General features: G+C 37.4%; 1 protein-coding gene across 1 annotated transcript in view; it reads right to left on the bottom strand.

Moving 5' to 3' along the window:
- CNTNAP2 (contactin associated protein 2) overlaps window positions 1-26,810 on the bottom strand; it is a 1,655,787-nt gene that overhangs the window by 760,963 nt on the left and 868,014 nt on the right. Inside the window, exon 9 of the mRNA XM_036429148.2 lies at window positions 18,273-18,422. Within this exon, the coding sequence (XP_036285041.1) occupies window positions 18,273-18,422 (150 nt within the window). The remainder of the gene's footprint in view (window positions 1-18,272; window positions 18,423-26,810) is intronic.

The raw sequence follows: 26,810 nt of genomic DNA, 5'->3' as shown, positions 1-26,810 counted from the left end.
CTTTCCATGATCACTGCCACTGTCTTATTTCAGATACCATCACTTCTGGCTTGGAATACTCTGATATACGGAAAAAAAAGGTTAGGCCAGTGGTAAGCAAACTCATTAGTCAACAAAACCAAATATCAACAGTACAGTGATTGAAATTTCTTTTGAGAGTCAAATTTTTTAAACTTAAACTTCTTCTAACATCACTTCTTCAAAATAGACTCGCCCAGGTCATGGTGTTTTGTGGAAGAGCCACAATCAAGGAGCCAAAGAGCTGCATATGGCTCAAGAGCCACAAGGTTAGGCCAACGGATCTGGGACGTAATTATTCTTCAGTCCCCAGATGCATGTGCCATTAGCTTAACTCACAGAACCTTACTCTTCTCATTTATAGGGAAATTGAGGACCACTAGTTAGTGGTGGGATGGGCATAGATTTTTAAAAAAATATATTTTATTGAATTTTTACAGAGAGAAAGAGAGAGGAATAGAGAGTTAGAAACATCGATGAGAGAGAAGCATCGATCAGCTGCCTCTTGCATACCCCCTATTGGGGATGTGCCTGCAACCAAGGTACATGCCCTTGACCGGAATCGAACCCAGGACCTTTTGGTCTGAAGGCTGATGCTCTATCCACTGAGCCAAACCGGTTTTGGCTGGACATAGATTTTAAAATTTCCATTCTAATCCTGAACAACTCTGCTGTGCTCCGAGCTATTCCTCCCAGATTTGTGTCATCTGCAAAGTTGATAAACTTGCTTTAATGTCATTATTATAGTCTGATAAAAACTATTTCCCAGGAAAGGGATGATACTAATAGCCTAGTGTTGCCTTTTAAAGACCTCACTGTGTCTATAGTGCAAGTGTACCTGAGCGAAGGGCAGTAAAAGATGTTAGGCAGAAGCAGAGAGCTATAAATTAATCTGAGCTAGTGACTAAGGGAACATTATCTGAGATACTAGGTAAGAGCCACACATTCAGAAGAGGGTCCAGAATTCAGAGAAGGGGGGGGCCTACCAGTGGGTGGGAGAGGCCTGCACTCTGCCCTTCTCCACACCTTCCCCCCAGGCACAGATGGCTACATCTTATACCGATGGCCATGAGGCCATGATGCTGGCAATCAAATTCTATATATAAATATACGAACCAGATGTTTATAAAGTTTATTGTCTCCTTAAGGTAAATAAACTTCAAAAACAACTTTTTATTTTGTTACATAAAAAGTGGGCCTTTTATAATAGTTTACTTGCCTTCATCTCACATTCACTCTGTTATCCATGGTGGTGGTAGAAGATATGGCATGTGTACCTCTGTGTGTGATTTTGGGTGCGGGAGTGCCCAAGCCCTTGGCAATGGACAAGCAGCCATCAGCCATTCCTAATTCTGTTGTGTTTTTCCTCTCAGCTTCACAAAGTAAAGGTGCGGAGAGAAAGGTGTGGAGAGGTCAGACCATAAAACTTTATGAAGACAGCACATTCCTTTCCTCTTGGCCTACGTCTATTAAATTTGAGGTCAAAATTTCATATTAAAGGAAAAACGAGTGAACTTAATTATGGCTTTAAAGTTCAAGTACAGATTTTGCTCTAAGGCTTTATTAAATCAGGTTAAACTTATGGTGTCTATATAGTTCTCGGACATTTTTTTTTGCCCCAGGAAAGCTGAGGGATCCGGTTAACTCCTGCAGCCAGGCAACATTTTTGTATTTTCAAATAGTGTGTGAATGCAGGAGGGTCGGAGCTTCTCCTCCAATGAGTATGGCTTGCCCATGAAAACACCTTTATCTTTCAATCTATCATGCCTATTAAAAATGACAAAAAATGCCAGGAAGTAAGTATCAATTAGTCATCAATTTGATAATCAATTTTCATAATTATTTCAGAGGATTTGCCCTGTCCTACTTTACAATTGACAGTGGTCCCTGCTGGTTTCACATCTTTGCCTGAGACCATCTCTATGGCTGTAGACTTGGAGCAGCTGTGCTTTCATGGACCCTGGGTGGTTTGGAGACTCAAAAATATTATGCTCGCCATGACTCCTGGCTGTGTTAGTTGCTGAGTTCACAGACTGTATAATTTTATTTTTAACAGAGAGTTAAAATTTATATCCCTGATCTACATTCTTTGCTAAGAGCTCTTCTTACAGACAACCCGTAGTTCTTCTTTTCTTCACTGATTTTACATTCCAGTGTCCTTTCCTGGACACTCATTTTCCCTTTTCCAGGTTGAAATCCCATTTCCCTGTGGAGGAATACTGAAGAAAAATATGAGTGATGTAACCTTGCCTTGCTCCTTTCTTATTGTTTGTTAAGATGAGACTGCATTTTCAACCTGAATTATCACCATATTTTTGTCTAACATACTTAATTTTTTTCTATAAACCGTCTCTAGACAATTTTCATAAGCTCTAGCTTATTTAGGCTTTCTAGACTCTCTGATGTTTTTCTTATGGTTAATTCTCTCAAGATCCTTTTCCTTCTGATCAACTAATTCCTGCGAAGGTGTTGCTGGCTGATAATGGCTTAGTGTATCAACCTTTACGAATGGCATTTGAGTGCATGATAGGCAGCTTTCAAATATTCTTACAGAGACAAGGAAAGAACTCTGGAGAGAAGATTTTTTTTTTTTAATAAAGCCCCACTAATCACAGAACAGATTTTTAAATACTTATATATACTTAACTCTCATTCCTGTAAATACCATGAGAAAAGTCAATAAGAGAAAATGTTATTCACCTTCTTCATTTTAGACATCAGACAGCTGTGAAATGAAGCTGGGGGCAGTTTCTCTTTAGGGGTTTCTAAAGTAGGGCTAATCTAACTTCTCGGCCCTTTTATTCTGATCTGATTGATTTCAGTTTTAATGTAACAATATTATGTGGAGCATTCAAAGCAGTGATTACAATTTTACTTGGGGAGTAATTAAGAAATTGCCAACTCGATGCAGACATTCTAGTGAACAATGCATTATGGTGGTTAGGAGGTTAGTGCCTAGAATCAGAAACCTAGATTCAAACCCTCATGCACTCTTAAGATCTCAGCATCCTCAGGAAAATCACATAACTTGAAGCTTAAAGTCAATAAGAATAGTCACCTGATAGGGCTATCTTGAGGATTAATAAGTAAACTGTTTAAGAGTAGTTGCTAGAACATAGAAAATCTAATGAATATTAGTGTTAGAGTGTGTTTGATTTTAAGAAGAAAACATGATAAAACTCTTCAAGTCAGTTTTGGGGCTTTAGGGTTCCTGCAGATTCCCAGAGCTTGCCTGATCAACAGAAGGAAAATTAGCAATTATTTCTATTGAAATTCTAAGATGAATCAATCTGTTTGCTCATTCATTAATTTTTATCTTCATTATTTGTAGCAAAATATTTGGACATACTATTCATGGCTGTTCCTTGGAAGGCATATCAGGTGCCAACTGAACTTTTTAATATTAGGGAATACTCAAATGCTGATGTAAGTTGGCTCCTTCTTGCTATGTTCAGCAAAATCTTCAAAAGAGTGATGAACTCATTCTAGAACTAGCCAGCCTGCAGGCTGAGATAAAAACAAAAACAAAAAAAACAAGCAAAATAAAACAAAACAACAACATCCAGTTTGAAATGGAAGGTGTTCTCTGCTTATATTGGCAATCTAAATTGATGGAGAACCCCTAATTTTCGTGCTTTAAATAGTAAAAAGGATTGTATCCTTAAAGTACTATAATAATTCTAAGCCATAGATGCCAAGAGAGAGCCTTAGATGGAAAGAAAGTTATAGTCCAAGATGTCTTTTATTACCTTCAGGTAAGAGTAAAGATGAAAAAATTAGGGAAGATAACAGAGCTTCTCTTTCAATAGGACTTGTTATATTAGTATCTAACCCTTATTTGAGGCAAATATATGATCTTCAGCAGATTTCTGTCATGTACTAAATACTATGAATGCTAAATAGATGAAAACAAAATGAATATATGAAAGAAAAATAAAATTCAAACAAAGGTTATTCTTCCTCAAAGCCTGAAGGTTGAACGGAGGAGGGGGAGGCAAAGGAATGACTGGGAATTAGCAGAATATAGGGAAGCTTAAAACACATCAAAAACAGATATTTACATTTGGTTACTTGCACACGGACCTATCTTAAAAAAAAAAAAATACAAGCCGAAACCAGTTTGGCTCAGTGGTTTGCGGACTGAAAGGTCCCCAGGTTCAATTCCGGTCAGGGGCATGTACGTTGGTTGTGGGCACATCCCCGATAGGAATTGTGAAAGAGGCAGCTGGTCGATGTTTCTCTCTCATTGACATTTCTAGCTCTCTATCTCCCTCCCTTCCTCTCTGTAAAAAATCAATAAAATATATTTTTAAAAAAATACAAGACTACAATATTTCTGAGAGAATTATATTGCCACAGAAACCACAAACGTGGCCTGCAAAGTCACATGACTAAAGCAATTTTAGGAATTATATCTGTCTCAGCAGGAGTCAGCTATGAAAGGATGGGACCCACCAGAAGGGCACAATCTGAAAAACCTTTCCAGCTAAGGCCATGCAGGACAATGGAATAGGAGGGACCTCTCAGAGAGTGAAACCGTGGATCCAGAGGGCATTGGAATAAGATACTCTGCTCTTGCTGAAAAATACTCTTTGCTCTTGCTGCCAGCAAGATTTGAAAATTGCTATGGATCAGAGATGGCTGTATGATTTTCCTGCATTTATCTTCAAAATAAGAGTGTGTACTGCAGTTATCAGGTCACCAGACCGCAAAGAAACAAATCTTGACCTAACAGAGAGGGCTACACATCATTCAGAGAACTGGATTTGAGCTGGGTGCAATAACTGATGAGATTCTGTGTTGGTCTCACTTGAAGAATAAAAAAATGGGAAAATACATTTAATTGTTATTACTATTTATTATATTATTGGCACATCCTCAGAGATTAACTTCCCCAACAATGAAAATGTGCACTTAATTTTTTTAAATAGAAGAAGCATGATTAACTAAAAATTCTGAAATTTTTGATACAATAAGGAGGCTTCTTAAGATACACTTTATTCTTCCTACTTTTCTTTCTCCATATCATCACCTAACAAGAACATCTTTTCTTCTTCTTCTTCTTCTTCTTCTTCTTCTTCTTCTTCTTCTTCTTCTTCTTCTTTTTTAATTTTGGAGATCTTTTGTTTCCTCCCTCATTTTTTCTTTCTGTATTTCTAACTTTCCACTTAATGACATTCACCTCATGTCATTATCCAGAATTTTATTATTTTTTTAATGTTTTCATTTTAAGGAATCCAGGATTTTCATGATCAGAATCCAACAAATATCTTATTTTCCTTTTGCATCCTGATAAAACCCAAATTATTGCCTAAATTGGTGTTTCTCAAAGCGTGGACAGGGCACCAAGGCATTAGGATCACCAGCAAGTAGTTCAGCAGTTTCTTAAGATATTAAACATAGAATTATCATGTGACCCAGGACTACCACTCCTAGGTTTATCCTCAAGAGAAAGAAGGGCAAATGTGTTTGCCAAAAAACTGTACACAAATATTCACAGCAGCATTATTCTTAATTGCCAAAGAGTGGAAGCAAAGGTCCATCAATTGATGAATGGATGAGTATAATGTAGTATGTCCATACAATGAAATATTATTTGCAGATAAGTAGTAATAAAGTACTGTAATAATGCTGCAATTGAATAGACATTGAAAACAATGTACTAATTAAAAGAAGCCAGTAAAACAAAAATAACCTATAATGTGTTTCAATTTTTATAAAATGTTCAGAATTGGCAAACGTATAGACAGAAAGTAGACGAGGGGTTGCCTAGTGCTGGGGGCTGTTGTAGGAGAATGTGGAGGGGCTCCTAATGAGCCTGAGCTTTCTACTTGGAATCAGAAAACTGACCTAAAATTAGATTGTGATGGTGGTTACACATCTCTGCAAAAACACTAAAAACCACTAAATTTTACACTGTAAAAAGTGAATTTTGTGCTATGTGAATTATATCTCAATAAATAGTTTATAAAAAAACAAATAAACAGAAAAGAAGTCACCTGGATGCTTGGTTAAAATGCATTGGCCCTACCCCAGAACAACTGAATGAAATTTTCACTAAGGATGAGCCTAATGCTCTTTTCCAAGAGGAGCCCTAGAAAATCCTTATATGTATGAAGGTACAGGAGCTGGTTCAAAAACATGCATCATCTTAGCAAATACACAGATTTCCCCTAATGGTCTTTGAATCAGTGGTTCCCTTTTGCACTAGCTTGGCAAGTAACAAAATTACTTCTACTTCTGAGTGTCCATATAGCAGGCATCACCTCCCTGCTTCATTCAGCCTGCTCACTCTGAATTCCACCCTGAAGCCCAACTGACATTTCTCTTCTGTTTGATCTTTCTCAAACATTATTTCCACATATAGAATTAATACAGGTATTCTAAGAGCCATTCTCCTTTTACATTCCATAAATTCTTTTCTTTGAAATATTAAACCTAAAACCATGTATACCTATTGAATTTAAGAGTAACATCACTTAAGTTTGTGCAATAGCCAGGAATAATGGGAAAAAATTCTGATGGTATTAAAGGATTTTGTCTTATTGGAGATGTTCTGAGACATCTAGGTTTTCCCCAGTAGGAATTTCACATGGTCCACCGCTGGCAGAGAACATTCTCATTCAAATTTTATATTTGCACACTCTTTTATTCAGTAAGGGTCTGAGAAAGCACAGGAGGCATCTCTTTCCAACCTCAGGCATTTTGTGAAACAGAGCTAGAGAACCTGTCTGTAGCTACAGATTGGGTTTGCTGGAGGAGGTGCAGTAGCATTTTCTGCACTCATTATGTTTAACTGCAGGGAAGGGAGATCAGAAGAGCCAGATATTGGAGAGCCTTAGGGATGTTTTGATGGAAAATGTGTGAAAATTATTTAAAAAAAAATAGGGCCAGACTCTGAATACATCTGACTGAATACCTAAGAAGGTTTTGTCCTAATTCCTCAAATCCTCCTCCCCACCCTATACTGAAAAAGACTCAGCATTTCCCTACTAGAGATTCATCTTTTTTTAGAGCCTTAAAGGTCAGAGACTTATAAATTCCTAATTACTATAGTTTCCTTGGATAATGTGGATAGAGTGGATAATGATTCTTAATTATTTGAGGGATAGCTGGTTACTGAGCTGGGCAAGCAGGACCTCCTGCCCCGCCCCCACACCCGCTTCCCCTGTACTCCAAACTCCTGCCCAAATGTTAATTTTTTAAAAAGTGAGATTTTAGCAAAGATTCTATTTGATTACTTAGTGGATGAACTAGACTAAAAAAAATACTTATTTTTAAGTCTGTGATCTTTAAAATCTCAACAATGGGGGAAGAGGGGGGGGCAGGAGTAGGGGGAATATCACACACTCAGAAAAAACAACTTCCTAGTTCAAAGGGAGAAGTTTATATATAAATAATTGGCTAACTAAAGGAAAAACAAAACAGGAAAACAAAAATAAACAATAGCTGATGAGCCCAATTATGGACACAGGATTTCATTTCACTGTTGTTTCTGCACATATTATTTTTTGAATTTTCAGCTATTTTTTTTAAATCAGTACTTTAAAATAATTTCTTCTATTCATTCAGCCAAGGTGAATCAGAAATGTAAACAGATACCAATTTTATTAGAAAACAATCACCACAATAAAACTTCTCTGGTTTAGAAGGAACTTCCTAGATGGTTTATTTCCTCTTATTTGTATCATTACCCAATAAGCTTCTGTGGCCAACATGAGCTGCATATCACACCTCGTTTCCTCTTTGAGGGTCACAGTTGTCTGACCTATTTAGAATCCTCATATGTCCTCCTGCTGAGCCCATATTCCCCCACCCAGCACCAATTACTCAGCATGGCAAGAGAACCTGAGTCAGACCATTTCTATCTGACATGGGATTCTAACAGATAATTTTTGTGGACTATGGCCAACCAGCACTATCTCAGCACAGGTATATCTGGGGTCATAGGCAATCGAAGGCAATCTTTGTCCTTCCCTCTCTATTCCTCAGGTGTCAGACCAATTCCTTCTCTTTCACCTCATTATCCTTCAGAGTTATTGTGCCCAAAACTTCCCAAAGTCTAATTGTCTTAACCTCTGATCTTTATAGCATTGAACTGAAGCATTACTCATGAAAATGGAAAGTATAAATTGCTTCATTTTGGGGAGTAAAGCATTATAAAATTAACTAGATGGAATGAGCAGGATAAATAGTTATGTTCTACAAGTAAAAACTTGACATATATTACACATTTGCACCAGATACACAAGTCAATTTTAAAATTTGGTCAATTTTTTTTTCATCTTCAGAGCATTTCAGATATAAAAGATAATTCCTAAAAGATGCACACAGAGAAATATTTAATTCACATTTTTGTAGGGATATCTATATTATTTCTACACTCAGAACATTATGTTCTCTTAATCCAGAGTTTTTAAAGAAAAAAAAATTAATTTAAGGAGGCAAGAAAGCAGAGTATGCCAGGATAAACAGCCATGGATTAAGACAATTTTTGCAACTCAAATTTTCATAATTTCATGATTTTTCTTATTTGAAAAACTACTTAGACTTCTGTCTTAAATTTGAATATTCCCAATTCAAGCTAGTCATGGGGAAAAGGCAAAGGCATGTAGAATATCACAATAATTCTAATGATAATTAGCCAAAATCATACCATTAGTCAAAATTTATTTATTGAAGATGTAAAATAGTCCTCGAAATTTAGGACTACATAATGAATATTTTCCTTTCAGATGAGGTTAATGTATTCAATTTAATTGTGCAATTCCCTTCTTATTCTTTGCCCTTTTCTTTTATGCACATAATTGGAAAATAAACTAAAACAACCAAAAATTCTTTGGGAATTGGACTGAGAGAGAAACATTTCTCCTTGCTAGTGTTCCTATAATGGAAAGAAATAGCTTTAAATTGCATTTTTTTTTTAAGTGGAGAAAAAATTTGAATAGCAAATGCTGATCTGAATATTTAAATGAACATGCATTTGTTTATGTACAATCAAATTCTGTTTCAGAAGCTAATAAGTGAGAAAGAGTTACTAGTTACTAGTTAACTCACTACAATAAGGGAAGACAAAAAAAAAGGGAGGGGAAAATCACATTTAATAATGAGTCAGGGTGAAATAGTAAAAGAACAATAAAAATCAATATGAACAAAAAATTAATTGATGGGTTCAAAAGCAATAAAAGACAAATGAATTCCAATGATTCCATAACATTAGCCCATTCACATCAAATACACTACTAACAATTTACAGGAATCTCTTAACTTGTGGTTTCCTCATTTCTCATTTTAAGATTTAATAAATTGTTAGTTGGTCAGAAAAAGTGACTCTATCATTAATATTAAATTAGTATTTCAAAGAGAGGCTAATTATACAGAATTTGAGGTGGCAGAATTTGAAAACAACAGAATATAGGGCACCCATCTATTTAGATAATAATATTGTAAATGATATCCAGCACTATGTATATGTAGGTAAGGGTTAACTTCCATTTTATTTCTCAAAAGACAATTAATAGTTTATCTCTTAACACCCTCAGGTCTTAGTAGTGTTGGCCCATGAATGGAAAGAAGACCAAGAGGAAAATATTATAATCGGAACATGCTTTCAAGCTGGAAGTCTAGGCACGAGGAGGTTATATGTGAACTAATATTTCAAGAGACCATTGATTTTATGCTTTGAGTCAGTATTCTCCAGTTGCCTTTCTGAATGGCGGTGCGGTCCCCAAATGGGAGACTTTTTGGAATTTTAGTTTACCTGAGATGGTTTTAAATCAATAGACTCTTGACCCTGATATATCTATATGTAGTGCAGTAAAAAGAACACACTGTGAGAGTAAGAGTGAGAGTGAGTGAGAGTGAGAGTGAGAGTGAGAGTGAGAGTGAGAGAGAGTGTGTGAATATGTGGAGAGGGGGTAGTTCATGTTCCTCATTGTTTCTGAGGAAGAATGAGTTTCTTGCATGGATAACAACACATTCAGTAGTTTATGATGCACAGGTTGGAAGCAATCTTTAGGGAAACACTGGCAGCTGGACCCCACAGTTTAGAAGGGGAAGGAGGAAGTGTGCAATAGTGTGAAGGGAAAGCCTGAGCCTTTTTATCAGGCAGACTGGTGTTATTCTTGGTTCCTTTTCCTATGGCACACACAGACCATGTCCCACTGTGGGCAAGTCCTGCTGGCTTGATTTCCAAAAATGTTTTCAGAATTGATTGTTCTCCCACCCAGCCCCCTCATATGGCCCTCACCCGGCTACAACCTAGTCCATCTCTTTATCTAGATTATTGCTACAGGCACCATTGCCCTCTCCCTCTCATTTAGCTGTGGTCTTTTTTTTTTTTTTTTCTCAAAACAGTGAGAGGTCATTTTATTTTATTTTTAAAATATACATACAGTTTTTAGTTATCAAATGTACCTCAATAAAGAAGGGGGGAGTGAATATGCAATAAATGGTATCTATTACTACCACCTGCCCCTTGGCTTCCAAACCTGTCCCAGCCCTCTCCTTAGAAGATATTCCTGATTCTGAGTGCTTTCATAGACTAACTTCTTTTATCTGATGCCAGGCTGGTGTGGACTTGACTTTCCATCTCACTGAGTCAAAGACTTCACAATCCCGCCTCTGCCTAGTCACATCCCCAAAGCCCTGCCAGACCCCTCCCTTCACACACCCCACAGGCTCCTCAGCTTCGCTTCATGTCATCCTTCCTTTCCCTCCTCCGAGGTTGCCCCTACCCCTAGCTCCTCCAAATCTGCTTCTTCACCCCCTTGAGCTCTTTGCTCAAACCCCACCTTTATTGGGGCTTTCCCTGCCACATGACTTTGAATGGCCATCCTTTTCAACCCTTTCCCCAAGAACTTCCCATCCCCTCCCCATTCACTGTCTCCCAAATAGACTCAATTTATGAATGTGTTAGTTATCTCTACTGGAATGTAACCTTCTGAGAGCAAATTTCTTTTCTTTTTTCTTACTGGTTCAGCAGTAAGAAAATGGCTTCAGCAGAAATAATATTACCACATTTCAGTAAATATTTAGTAAATAAAATTACTTAAACCCTGGCTCTGCTACCCTTGAGTCATGTACATATATTGCACTCAGATAAAACATGGAACCTGATCCAAAAAGCAATTATTTTTATCTTCAAGATCCTGAAAAGTTATATCTGCCATAATAATTAAATCTTATCCCTTGTTTTGATAAGATCAGCTGTTCCAGCCCAGCACAATCAGTATCTCTGACCTAATGCTTATTGCGGGGAGGCACATGTGGCAGAAACTGGCAGTCCAGGTGGGGATAGGAAATCCTCTGGCCCCTTGTACCTGTAACTACTAACTGTATTCAGTGGATTAAAGGGCTTGCACAGGTGAATTTAAATGTGTAACTGGAAAGAGATGTGATCTTTTAATTTTTAAAAATATATCTTTATTGATTTCAGAGAGATAGAGAGAAATATCAATGATAAGAGAGAATCATTGATTGGTTGCTTCCTACACGTCCCTATGGGGGACTGAGCCCACAACCCAGGCATATGCCCTGACTGAGAATTGAACCTTGACATCCTGGTTTATAGGTCAATGCTCAACCACTGAACCTGGCTAACTGAGCGAGGATTGGCACTTTCTTCACAGCTGCCACCTCCCACTGTGTTTCTTACAACTCCCTTCCAATAAGACTGGCTCTGGAACTTCTTACTACCTCTTCTCTCTCTCTCTCTCTCTCTCTCTCTCTCTCTCTCTCTCTCTCTCTCTCTCTCTCTCTCTCAATATATTTCCTTGATTTTTTATAGAGAGAAAGGGAGAGGGATAGTTAGAAACATCAATGAGAAAGAAGCATTGATCAGCTGCCTCCTGCACACCCCCTACCGGGGATGTGCCCGCAACCAATGTACATGCCCTTGACCGGAATCAAATCTGGGACCTTCAAGTCCGCAGACCGATGCTCTACCACTGAGCCAAACTGGTTTCGGCCTCTCCTCTTTCTAAATGAAAACAACGGGGATAATAAAAAATGCCAATTTTAAGACAATTTAGAAATTAAAAATCTTTCCACTCTCCTATTACAATGGCCCTGGGCCAAGACCAGAACACTTATTACCAAGCAAGCAGTTACTACATAAATTATTTTATTATTATTTTATTATTAAAGTTAATAAAGTGTTAACAAAAGGAATTCCAGTTGAGTGGTAGAGGGAGAGTTAAAACACATGAAGTATCTTTTGCTGAAGAAATATCCTAAACTTTCTTTTTCTGTTCATTCCCAGGAAAGAACTAGCCAAAAAACTGTGCTGAAATATCTGATCATGAGTGTTACAGAGGAGAACCAAGACCTTCCTGGGATTAGTGTGCAGCAGGCACAGGAGATAAATCCTCTCAGGGATGTGAAACAGTGGGCAGTCCATGCAAAAGCAGATGCATGACTAGGATTTAAATTCAAAACAAACAAAGCGGGGATGTGTTTTAGCGGCTGTCACTAAGCACACGAGGGCAGGAGACTTTTACAATTTGTGTTTAATGAGGGAAAGCTTTGAGTAGTGAAGTTAGTGAGGCTTTGGATAAGCACATAGTGTGAATCTGGAATCTTCCCTGTGGGTGGGGAAGGGTTGTCTCTTTGTGAGTGAAAAGTCTCAAGATAAATTGGAAAGGCAGTCATTATTTAGCATCCCTAGAGCCAGGCCTTGGGTTTAACAGGTCACGCTGTGTAATTTCACAAAGCAGATTCTACTGCCTTTTAATAGTTGAAGAAAGTAGGGCAAATTATTAAACTTATCTATCAACTAAAGTGAAGCCAGGATCCAAAATCAAGTATGCACCATTCACAAAGCTCATTTATTTTTTTTGGAACAAAGTCGATATTTTATCCCACTATACTAACGTTTCCTAAGATGCTTTCATTAGAACATCGGTGACTTATTTTAACATTTTCAGCATAAATGGTATGAACTTGTGTAGTTGTGTGTGTTTCAAGTTACAGCCCAGAGGCAGCCAGTGTTTTAATAGGGAAGCCACTTGCCAGAGGTGGTCCTGAGCATTGTTTCAGAAAACAGGATTTCTGCTCTCTTCCTCCAAGCAATCCCCTGAATGCCAGGTTGGGTTTTCTTTGGTGAAATTAGTGGTTTGATAGCAAAAATGTTAGATGACATTAAAAAAGAGATCTCAGTGGGGAAATTAAAGGTATTAAGGATATGTAGTTTGGCAAAACCTCTTTTCTAGACACCTGCAACCTGTGTAAGATGATGTACAGTGAGGCCTGTGACCTGAGCCTTAGAGAAGGCAATAGGGTCTGAACCACTTAGTGATCCTGTGCCAACCACTAGCTTAGGAGGCTTGCTGTGGCTTGACTATGAGTGTAGAAAAATCCTGCTTCCAGAACTGTGCTACAGCTGCCCAAAGAGAACATGTTATTTAAGGTAGAGCAAGTCAGAGCACTAGGATTTCACTGACATTATAGAAGCACTAGAGGCCAGGTGCATGAAATTCGTGCAAAGGAGGGAGTTCTTCCTGCACCGTTTCCAATCTGGGACCCCTTGGGGGAAGTCCCAAGGATCAGGCCTAAACCAGCAGTTGGACATCCCACTCATAATACAGGACTGCTGGCTCTTAACTGATCACCTGCCTGCCTGTCTGATTGCTCCTAACTGCTCCCCTGACAGCCTGCTCACCCCCAACTGTCCCCATTGCCAGCTTGGTCCCCAAACTGTTCCCCCTGACGATCTGGTCACTCCCAAATGCCCCCCTATGCTGGCCTGGTCACCCCCAACTATCCCCCCTGCTGGCATGTCACCCCTCACTTCCCCCTCTGCCCGCCTAGTCACCCCTGAATGCCTCCCTCTGCCAGCCTGGTCACCCCTCACTGTCCCCCCCCCCCCCCGGCCTGGACACCTCACACAGCCTGCTTGTTCAGTTGTTTGGTTGTCCCTCACTAACCTCCCTGCAAGCCTGGTCTCGCCACCCAGTCTGCTGTACCGTCATTTGGTCGTCCCTCATTAACCCCCCTGCTGGCCTGGTTGCCCCATGCAGCCTGCTGTTCAGTCCTTTGGTCATCCCTCATGAACTCCTCTGCCAGCCTGGTCACCCCATGCAGCCTGCTATTTGGTTGTCAATGTGCGAACATCCTGACCAATTTGCATACTACTCTTTTATTAGTATAGATGTGTATCAACAATGTTGTGCCAACTTGCTACAATTATCCTATCTAATTATGTGAGGGAATATGCAAATTGACCATCATGCCATAACAAGATGGATTCACTCACAGTGGAGGCCAAGTTCCCATAATGAGCCTTAATGAGCAATCAGCAGGGACCTGAGGCTGTGCCCCCTGCCTGGTGGGGCTTGATGGGGACCTCAGGCTGCATGTCCCACACAGGAACCAGACTAGGGGATGTCAGTATGCACCCCACCCCTGCACCGGGGTGGGGGACCTCAGGGCATGCCTCCTGTCCAGCAGGGATTGACAGGGGACCTCAGGCCGTGTTCCCTGCCCTGGCCCTGAGCTGGGGGTCCTGAGCCAGCCTGTTCTGGATTTAGCCAAATGGGGGTGGGGTCATCTGGGTATGGGTCTCCTGATTTTGAGGTGCACATGGGTGAGTGGGAACTTGACTCTGGTTCTTGCAGTGCACCCCAGACTCTGACAAGAGAAAGATTTTTACATAAATTTTATGAATTTTCTTTCATCTCTGAAGGGGCAAATAGCAATATTAAAATATTTCTTCTAAATAATTCTCTTTTAATGTGCATGAATATCATGTACCAGGTCACTAGTTCACTTACTAAAAATCTACCTGTGCCTTAGACCTTGGACTCTGACTTTATTTCACTGTTTCAAGGTGCCAAAGCTATTTAAAAAGTAGCCATTTCTTACTTATCTCACTTTTCACTGGTTGATTTTATCTTTCAAAAAGAATCTAAACCAATGTGCATTCAACTTGGCTGACGTCAATCTACATTCACTTCCTTAGATCAGTGGTCTCAGTAGCACTTGAGATTTAGAATTCTTTAGTTTCTCAGCATATTGCATTTTCATGTTGTAGAGGCAGGACCTGAGAAGTTGAATTGTAAGGAATTCCCCTAGTGATTTCTACATACCCTGAGGACTCAGCTAATGAAGACATAACCAAGGAAGCATCAAAACCATTTGCTGACAGCTTTTCTCAATGGAGCATCAGCAATCCAAGAGGGAAGAAATATGCTGCAGACTGCTCAGTTTGAAAACCAAAATTAGTAAAGTAAGTAGCAATCTATAAAGCTCTCATCTCCTATAAACTCTGTGCCATAAATTTGTGGTTATAGTTGTTTGCTTACAGATCTAGATGGAAATAGATCAAAATGGCCTTAGACAATCAGCAAGCTCATTCATGGCCAAAGATATTCCATTGGCACTTGTATGGGTAGGAATTGTCAATAGCTTTCCAACTGACTAGAGTGATCCATTTTCTATGACAACAATAACAACCATTGGCCAAAAAACCATCATATCAACTATCTCTTTGGAGGAAATCCAATTGGGTTATTGGGCTGCTTTTTCTCACATCAATAAAACATTTTTTGTCTAACTTTCATCCACTTATTAATTATTTATTGTGAGCCTTTTTAAACTTTGGTAGTTTTTATTTCAATTTCCAAAATGCCATGAAAGATTACAGATGCAGAGGTCTAGGTCAGGACTTCTGTCTCCAAGTTGTCACTCATCATCACAATGACACAGAGGGAGACACTCCCTGGTACAGGAGTCAGAGATTTAGAGTTCAGGTACTGCCTACAAACTCAGTTAAAGCTCCTAAGGCTTCTATTTCTTTTCTTTTTTAAAAAATATACGTTTTTTTTATTGATTTCTTACAGAGAGGAAGGGAGAGGGATAAAGAGCTAGAAACAGCCGAAACCGGTTTGGCTCAATGGATAGAGCATCGGCTTGGGGACAGAAAGGTCCCGGGTTCGGTTCCGGTCAAGGGCATGTACCTTGGTTGCGGGCATGTCCCCAGTTGGGGGTGTGCAAGAGGCAGCTGATCGATGACTCTCTCTCATCGATGCTTCTAACTCTCTATCTCTCTCCCTTCCTCTCTGTACAAAATCAATAAAATATATATTTAAAAAAAAAAAAAGAGCTAGAAACATTGATGAGAGAGAAACATCAGCTACCTCCTGCACACCCCCTACTGGGGATGTGCCAGCAACCAAGGTATGTGCCCTTGACTGGAATTGAACCTGGGACTCTTCAGTCCACTAGGCTGATGCTTTATCCACTGAGCCAAACCTGTTTCGGTGACATCTATTTCTTCTTTTACTAACAGAGTATAGAATGCTTGTCTCCCTTATTTTCCAGAATTTACTAATTAATTCATAACTATTTATTCATCATCTACTATATTCCAGGAATTTTTGTAGAACCTTGGGGATTCAGTTGGGAACAAGACACACAGGGATGTCAAAAGTAGATTTACAGTTGTAATACAAATAAATAATAACAATGATTGATAAATAATAATATAAAAATAAGCTGTTTCACATACTCACAATGAACTGTAAACCTACTTTCCCCACCCCTGTAAGAGATGGCTGCTCTCAAGTAGACTTATTCTAATAATTAGAAAAAACTGGATACATATAATGATCTATAAACTTACTTTATATTGTATAAGCAGATAAATATACATGTGAATATTAATAGCTATATTTTAGAGGCAAATATATGTGCACATATATCTTTAAAGTTTAAACAAAGGCATTTTCTAATGATACAGTGTATTTGTTTAGATTTCACATTGCATGATTTAAGATGAGAAAGGCAATAACTTAACAAAAGATATATTGCTCTATACAAAAAACCTAGCACATTAATAAAAGGTGTCACCATACTTCATCAATGATTTAAAAAAAAAGAAAAGAAATTCTTCTAGATGCATTCCTCAACATAGAAAACTTTCTAGTTTATGCTACAACACTCTTTTACATATGTAACATTTATCATTAAGAGAATCCTCCTCCTTATTAATCTTTACATTACTTAAGAAGATATGTATATGCTATCTCTAGGATGGTCTGAATAACCCCTGTGTCTTTGTGTGATCCCTTTATTTAAGTGTGAGTTAGATTTAGTGACTCATCTATAATAATAAAAGTGTAATATGCTAATTAGACCAGATGACCTTCCAGATGAAGCAGGGACTGCAAGGGAAGCCCAGGTCCCTGGTACCTGTTGGTGGAGGGAGGGAATCCAGATCCTGGGTGTCAGAGAGAAGTACCGTATTTTCCGACATATAAGTCGACCCCCTAATTTTACAGTTAAAACATAGGTTTAGGCCTATATTTGCTGTATAAGACTATCCCCCACTTCCAAGGCAACACCATTTCGTTTTTTAATAGACCGCCCCTCTGACTCTGGCCAATCTGAGCAGGCTTTTTACTAGAACACAGTGTCGTCTTATACGCTGGAAAATACGGTAAGCAGGTGCCAGCAGCCAGGGGGTGATCTACTTTTGCACAAATTTCCTGCTTCAGGCCTCTAGTTTCTAATAAACTGTATATGACTGTATATGTAGGATATCATTTACAAGATTGAATTGTAAGAAAACTTGGGCTTACATCTTAGAAACTCTCTCTTGCTTGTGGCTTTCCTTTCCTTTCTCCTTTCCTTTACTCCTTTTCTCTGCCTTTCCAGCTCCCTCCCTCTCAGTCCAATCACCTATAGGAGAGGCCTCCTGAGGGATCAGAGCCACATGAAGGAGAACTAAGGCCCCCGAGCCAACAGCCAGCACTGACTGTCAACCAAGCGAGTGTGTCTTCTTGGAAGCAGACCACCTAGCCAAATTCAGGCTTCAAATGATGTAACCACACCCAATAGCTTGGGTATGACTTCATGAGAGACCCAGCTAAGCCATGCCTGACTCCCTCATTTAGAGTAATTGTGAGATAATGCTTGCTGTGTAAGCCACCATATTTTGGGGTAATCACACAAGAATAGGTGACGAACATAGAATACAAGGACCTTTTAATATAAAATTATGAAAATAAGTAGTTTCAGAATCTCATGCTTTATACCCGAATTGGACTAGAATAACATGCTGATGTCATTTTAGTACCTTCATCGTGAAGAAACAAAATTGCCACTTATTTTAACACAATGAGATATGACTGATTTTCCTGATATCTACTGTGTCCATTGAAGCAAATATAAATACTTTATAATCAAACTTCATTGAAACTTTATTTTTAGCAATGTATTAGTTAAAAGACTTTTAAAAAATGTCAGTCTTTTACCTCCAAAGAAGTACTTCTCTCCAGTTTTCACTTGAAGTGGACTGTTAGTTCGAACAGCTGATGCCTCATCCCCATCAATGGTGAGAACAGCAAAATTTTCCTTAGCGAGGAAACGAACCTCATGCCACTGTCCATCGTTCAGCCCAGAACCTGTAAAGTACAAAATACATTTATTTTCCTAAGATGATTCAGTTTTAAACAATGTTTAATATCAACAGTTAGAACTTTATAAGTTAAAATTAGTTATATCTTAATATAGGAAAATTCAGTACTATTTACAATTGATATGTCATGTTTATTTAACATCGTAAGTATTTTATTCTGCATTGAACCAAGTAAGGAGTAATGTAAACCAATTTAAGGAGATAATGTTAATGTGCCATTGTGGTACTTGGCAAAATGAATGAAGTAAATAAGTCGTTTGGAAAGTAATGATGAATTATTTTAATTTAATAACTTACTTTCTGGTTAGCTTTACTAGCCTCTATCATCATAAAATGGATTATGATTTGTCTAATGTGGCTCTTTTTATGAAATGTTTTTGTATTATTAATTTTTCTCAATAAGAACATATGGTAAGTACAATTGGTAGAAATTAACTATTTTTATAGTTATTTGTGCTAATTGATCACTAATAAGCGAGGTAAATTATCAGATCATTTACCAACAAGGTATTTTTTATAATAAAGTAGGTTATATTTAAATAAATTAAAAAAATAGCAAAATAAATCAACAACACTCACCCCTAATACTCACACTTCATTGTTGCTTAGGACAAAGATCTTAGGAAACAAAAATCCTATCAAGCTCTCCATTACATAGATAATAATTTAAAGTTTCTGTTTAATTTCTGTTTATTTTATGAAGAATAATTAGAAAATTAAGGAGCATACAGAGAATGGCCACTGAACACAAATATCTGGAAGGAGTTTAAGAAATACATTAAGAGACAGAGAAGTTTATGAGGATCAAAATGGCTTTCTTTGACCTTTTAAAGTTCTATGTTATGTCAAGGGAAGTGATCTTGTTTTAGTCAGCTCTAGGTAGAATAATATAGAACCACAGGTAGAAGTAACTTGAAGATACACTTCAGCTTCACCAAAGAAACACAAGCCTAAGCAGGTAAAGGCATAGAAAATGGAATGAGAGTAAATTAATGAAACGCTGATGTCAGCTCCTAGGCTCTGGTCTGAGGTTTGAAAACCAAAGCTAACAGACCAAATGCAGGCTGCTGCTGTCCATTTTGATACAGCCTGATAACTAAAAATGTTCTCGTATTTTAATAATTAAAAATCAATAAAATAAAAATGTCAAATTATATGCAAAAATTATATAAAATTCAGATTTCATGTCCATATAAAGTTTTATTGAACTACAGGCATGCTCATTTGCTTGCACATTGCCAAAGACAGAGTAAAAAAAAAAAAACAGTGCCTACAGAGACTGTTTCACTGGCAATGCCTTCACTATTTACTATGTGGTCCTTTACAGCAAAAGCAAAAACTAGTGGTTGCTTTATACTGTTAAACAGGAATGCTACTTTAAAGAAAAATAGTAAGGCCTTTTGGAACTTTGAAGATAGTCACACATAGGTAGTATTTACTGATAAATATCATTATAAATTATATTGGTAAATATCATTACAAATATCACATCTCAGGTATTCATTTTAGGATGTTCAAATTTTAATTCAGTATTGCATATTTGAGCACATTTTATTTCAACAGGGGAAATTGAAATTCCATATTGGATCACATTTAATTCAACAGGGGGAACAGAAAGTAACTAATAGTAAATGACTTCCAAACTATGAAACATATACTAACACATATACATAGATAAATATATTTTTTGTGCTGAAATTACTATGCAAATGTAAAACCTTATTCTAAAATTAAAATCAAGCCCTGGCTGGATAGCTCAACTGCTTAGAGTGTCATCCAGATACACCAAGATTGCAGGTTCGATTCCTAGTCAGGGCACATACATATAAGAATTAGCCAATGAGCCGAAACCGGTTTGGCTCAGTGGATAGAGCATTGGCCTGTGGAGTGAAAGGTTCTGGGTTCAATTCCAGTCAAGGGCATGTACCTTGGTTGCAGGCACATTCCCAGTGGGGGGTGTGCAAGAGGCGGCTGATCGATGTTTCTCTCTCATCTATGTTTCTGACTCTCTGTCCCTCTCTCTTCCTCTCTGTAAAAACTCAATAAAATATATTTTAAAGAAAGAATTAGCCAATGAATGCATAAATAAGTAGATCAACAAATAAGTGAGTCTCTCTCTCTCTCTCTCTCTCTCTCTCTCTCTCTCTTTCTCTCTCTCTCTCTCGTCTCTTTCTCTTAAAATCAATAAGGAGTTAAAAATTAAATTAAATTAAATTAAAATCAGTTAGCTGTCTGACAAGTAGTAGCAATGTTTACTAAAAAACTTTCTTTTCAAGTAGTTGGCCTGTATCTTTACCATAAGATTTTTCTTTCAAGTACAAAATTGGGTTTAGTATGAATTAACCATAAAAGAGCCTGATTTTGATTCTGGCTTTTGTTTTTGCCTTTTCAATGTGATAAACCCTGTTTCAAACTGAGGTTAGGATCTCAAGTACATCAATCTTACAAATGTTCATTCCACAAATTTAATCCCAAATAATCACACATCAGAGGAAGCCACTTGTAAGATATCTTTAACTGACAGAGTGTCCCATCTTCTATGGTAGACCAGAAAGCCTTCTAAAAATCCTTGTGAAAATCTTTTCTTCACAAAATGAATTTATGAAAGAAGATCATCAGCTTAATTGTTCATGGCAAAATATCTATTATTCCAATCAGATTAAAATAAAAAGGTTACTTTATTTTCTCCAGGAAACTTAATTACTTGAGACACTGGACCAAAGATAAAAGCAGCCTATTGGTAGCAGCCACTGCTACATCTGAGCCTGAACTGTGATTTCTATTCATTTTAGTTCCAATTATTATTTTGAACTTTTCATGTTAATAATCATCCAGAGGCAAGCTTCAGCAGTCTGTGATTGGAATGGGCCTCAAATATAATGAAGCCCATTCTTCAATGGGGGAGAGAATTATCTAATTGCTCAAAAGAAAATGTGCTGCTTCTTTGAATTTTTCTTCATCTTCATGTTATAAAAAAAATAATAATACCCCGAAGGCTCACTCTAGAAACAAATCTAATTTCATGGTCTCTTTATATGCAAGTATTTATGGATACACTTCCTATGGCAATCATTCTGCTAAGCACTTTGTTTGCATTTGACTTACTATAACTCACAGAAAATTAAACTATATAGGTATATATTTCCAAAATAAGTAGGTGAGATAACTGAATCTGATAAAATGTAAGCATCTGTACCTAATAAATATCAGAACTTAGAATTATAACTCAGATATATTTATTTGATTCCAGAGGCTGAATTCTTAGAACAAACACACAAATATAAGCAAAACAAAAAAGAAAGCATGTTATATAACCTCTGTGCATCTACGGTCAGAGTTCTCTTATACCGTGCACACATGCATGTTCGTGCACATGCGCACGCACACACACACACACACACACACACACACACACACACACCAATTTTCTGCCACTACTGTACAAGAGCTCAGTTTCTGGTGATATCGATATCTTTATCTCACATAATATGGGAGTTGCACATAAACAGAGACACAATCAAGTTTCAGCATTTGCAATGTCAGATTTCTGTTGTACTGGAAGATCACATACTACATGTCTTTCAGTATGTTTTCTAAAAAAATATTTTAATTGCCTTTAGAGAGAGAGGAAGGGAGAGAGAGATGGGAACATTGATTGGCTGCCTCCTGCAGACCCCTACTGGGAAGTGAGCCATAACCGGGCATGTGAACTGACCAGGAATCTAACTGGTGACCTCTTGATTGCATGGGACAATGCTCAACCAACTGAGATACACTGGACAGGGCTTTTAGTATTGTTTTACATTGGTGTTTTTCTCTTAAAATTCAGAATGGAAGTTTTATACTATCGGGCTGAGAAGCAAACTCTAGCATTTTCCCCCAAGTCACATTAAAATAAGTTCCTGAGTATTAAAACCACCTCTGTTGTGAAACTGAGCAAAGAGAGCTCTGTGTTGACTCTTCACTTTGTAATGAGTGGATCAGTGCTCTTAAACCTGCTATCTTGTTATTATTTTGTACAGATAAGACTTTAATCTGGACCTTTTGACACGCAAGAAGCAGTTTCCCCCACTATTCAGAACTCAGCTGTCACATTTTATGATGAGAAAAAAAAAGAGGAGGCCATGGTTTCAGCATATTTCACCTCTGCCTGAGTCTTTTCTCTCCAATGCAATGGAGACTCAAACAACTTTGTATGAAATTATATGACCTCTCTTGCAGACTTGCTCCAAAATGTGTTTTCCCTTTATCACTACCTAGACTATCTACCATTTGGAAGAAGTAGTACAGAATAAGTTTTGCATCAGAGAAGCTATAAGAAATCACCTCTTTAAGGAATTTTGCAAATTAACAATATTGCTTAATAACTTTTAATTCATATGAAACGAAACATTAATGACATTTAATAACTTTTCGAATTCAAAGCCATATGGAAGTCACTCAGAACACCACAGCAGATCAAATCATTGATATAAGATATAAACTTACAATAAATACCAATACATTTATTCTGGAAAGAAATGTACTGTCATTCCAAGTTTTATTAAAAATATCTAAGAACATAAATCACAAAGAACACTTCACTAGATAGAACTAAAGTAGCACTTCTCCTTTTCCGTGAAAGAGGTGTTATTCCTCCACTCACTGTCTTATAGCCAATGACTGTCCCTAAGAAGGGAGACACCCACCAACGACCCATACCTGCTACACAGCGTGTTCCTCACGGCTGGGCAGTGGTCAGGACAGGCCCGATAAAGAAGGGTGCTGATGCTCAAACTTAAAAAAAGAGACTTATGCCTCAAATTTCCTGAGTGCCCGCCCGTGTCTGGCACCATCTATACACAGTGTATGTGTATCTGTATGGACTCTTCTCAACAGTGAGCAACAAGAGAGCCAAGCACAAGAAACAATGCTGTGGTTAAGAGGGCCAGTCCAGAAGCCAGGGTTCTGCATTTGCTCCTGTTCTTGCTAACCTGGGCAATTTACTTAGCCTCTCTGTGCCTCAGGTCTCTCCTCTCTAAAATGCAAATAGCAATGTCCACTTTATAGATTTCTTTTGAGAAATAAATGAGTTTGTATTTCTAATAGCACTAGAACAGAGCCTCCTGACTGGGGAAGCAGTATATCTGTATTATTAGATAAAAAAACAAAGAAGCTTTGCCCAGCCAGCATGGCTCAGTGGTTGAGCATCAACCTATGAACCAGGAGGCCACTGTGCAATTCCCAGTCGGGGTACATGGCCAGGTTGCAGGCTTAATCCCCAGTATGTGTGTGTGTGTGTGGGAGGGTGGTCTGCAGGAGCAGACCAATTATTCTCTCTCATCATTGATGTTTCTATTTCTCTCCCCCTTACCTGTTCTCTCTGATATATATATATATATATATATATATATATATATATATGTATATGTATATATATATATAAGCTTTGGTTCATTGCTTTCACAGAAGAAGAAGCTGAAACTTAAGCTGAGTACTTTTCTTTGGATTATTACCTCATAATTACAAATATTGGTATATTTGTTATAAATATCCTTCTAAACAAGTGTAACATTTTTGAACAAGGTGGACATCAAAAATATCCATATTCGGGGCAACTGAAAAAAAAAAGTCCTAATGTTATGCTAATGGGCATTTGAAGCTTAGAAAAACGTGCCCAGTGACAGCATTACACATAGAAAAAATCCCTGCATTCAAACAACTTCGAGGTAAAGATGACTTGTTCTGCAAATAAATGTGCCAGAAGTCTGACAAGGTTAGACAAATACACTGCTGTTAAAGCTGCATGTAAAAGTTTATATATGTGAGTTAGTCAAAAGGTACTCTTAATGATTTTGCAGGAGAAATGCCCTACATTGGGGATTTTATTCTATTCAGGCACATATGAAACATGCCCCTATGAGAGACTGAGCTAGTAAAAGAAGGGATGTTTGGCCTACAAAGCCACCCTTAGGAGTGCAGAATAGAACAGTGGTCAAGTGCATGGACTCAAGTCAGACATCTGGATACAAATCTCATTTCTGCTCACCTAATAGCTGAGCCTCCCACAAGTTAACCTCTTTCTGCCTCGCTTCCCTCCCCTGTGAAATGGGGATAACAGAAGTATCTGCTCCCTATGGTTATTGTGAGAACTAAGGGCATATATTATCCTTTTGAACAATACCTGGTACATAATTAACTTTCAGTACATATTAGTATTGTTTCTTATTCAGTGAGTGACAATAGCTCTCTACATATCACCTTGTCTTGTTGGACTTTAATTCTATAAGCATTAGCTGTTATGAAATTATTACAATTGGTTTTCTTTATGAATACCCCCCTCCTCAATATATATCCAGTAGTATTATATAATATCAGTAGTGAGGACTTTGAATGTTTGGACAAGTAGCTCCCAATATATCTCCTGTTAATATCAAATTCAACTGTTTTTTAAAGCCAATCTTGAGCAAAATGAATTTTGTAAAACTAGATTATTTAATAGATGTGGTTCTGAATGTGTTATATTTTCAAAAACTAAATCCAATTCCAAGCAAGGACTTCTCATGGTGACTAACTTTGAGGAGACTGAGATATACCACAGTATACATTTTCTAACACATTTTTGTTTAAAAAACATGCTATTGCAACATTTTGATTTAATTTTAAACTGAAAGATTATTACATGTGACTATAATAGATATCTCCATTTCTTCACCAATTCCTAATGATGAAAACTTTTCAACTGTACATTCCAAAAGGAAACCAGTATTTTCACAGAGGCAGTTTTTAACCTAAAACCAACATCTTTAAAACCATATTCCGCCTTCTGGTCTTAATTTTTTTTTTCATAAGATGACTAAATTGTTTTACAATATTTTCTCTACCATCTCCCTAACTTTGTAATTGCTAGAAAGGCTTGTGTAGTATGCAAATGTAAAATTTTAATGAAGCATATTCTATCTAGACTGTCTCTCTAATAGCATTATTTTTAAAGTGAGACTCCTGAGGTGGTTGCTTTGATTGAACTAGAAGAAACAGATGTTACTCTTATTAAAGACAAGAAGAAAAGACTGGTTTAATGAATATTGAAGAAAGAAAGTATTTAAAATACAGTAGCAAACTAAAATGTAACATCTGTTTCAATAGGTTTCAAATAAAATTACAGTGATGAGCATTTTCAATCTTTTGCTCAATACTCAATCTTGAAAGAAAAATGCCCTAGAATCTGAATCCATCTTTAGGCAATTATGTAGTTCTCTGTTATGTAATATGCGTCATAAGTTATCAGTTCACTATTTATGCAATAATAAAGAAAAGAAAGCATGCATCTCTAAATAAACATGTCACATACTATGTCTTTTATCTACATAAATTCCATGTCATTGGGGAATTGATCCAATTCAATCTTGCTCACTTCTACCTGCCAATAGAAACTACCTCCTATAATAGATGACCAATTACAATCAGACAGAACATGAAATAAGGTTCTTGGGCAGGCACAGAATACTTCTATTTTTTTAAGCTGAAGAAACTGCTAACTGTGTTTCTGTCTCAGTGAGACAGAATGCCACATGAGAAAATGAGTTTTCTGAGAGCTCCTAGAATGGAACCTTTCACCAGGCTAATACACTGGGGAGAGCACATGACATTTTTCATGAGCTGCTAGAAATGACCCAGTTGCTTATTTAATATGTATCGATAGAATCTTAGGAATGGGCAGAGTCTTTCTTTTTAGGTACCCAGAATCTTCTGAGAACAAAAGGCTCAAATTAGTCAATTTTATTACCTTATCTGCAAATCATTCATTTGGGGAATTTTTAAAGTTCTACACTGAAATCTCAGAATCATTGCCAAGGAAATTAAAGCTTAAAATAAATAGAGATATATACCATGCCATCATAGTAAAAATCCCAATATTGGCCTTTGTAGAAAAATAAATATAATATTTTATAATGCATAAGGAAATATAAAAAACAAATATTTAAAAAACAAGTTAAAAATAAAAATAAAATTAGGAGCTGTATCACATGATTTAAAGACTTGCTATAAAGCTATAAGAATTCACAAAGAGATCAGAAATAGACCCACACATATGTGGTCCATTATTTTTTGACAAAGGCATCAAGGCAACTCAATGGAGAAAGATAAGGTTTGTTTATTTGTTTCTTCCTTTCTTAAATTATGTGGGAACACCTGAATGAATGTAGGGGGGAAATGTATCTCACTTTTCACCGTATACAACACATGAAAATGAATTCTAGATGGGTTTTAGACCCAAACACAAAAGCCCTGCTATAAAACTTCTGAAAGAAAACAATATCTTCAGGGCACGGGGGTTATCAGAGATTTCTTACATCGCCTGTTAAATTTGGCTCCACCAAAATGAAGTATCTCT

The sequence above is a fragment of the Pipistrellus kuhlii genome, unplaced genomic scaffold, assembly GCF_014108245.1.
Source record: "Pipistrellus kuhlii isolate mPipKuh1 unplaced genomic scaffold, mPipKuh1.p scaffold_m20_p_10, whole genome shotgun sequence".
NCBI lineage: Eukaryota > Metazoa > Chordata > Mammalia > Chiroptera > Vespertilionidae > Pipistrellus > Pipistrellus kuhlii.
This window is presented reverse-complemented; position numbering and strand designations above follow the sequence as displayed.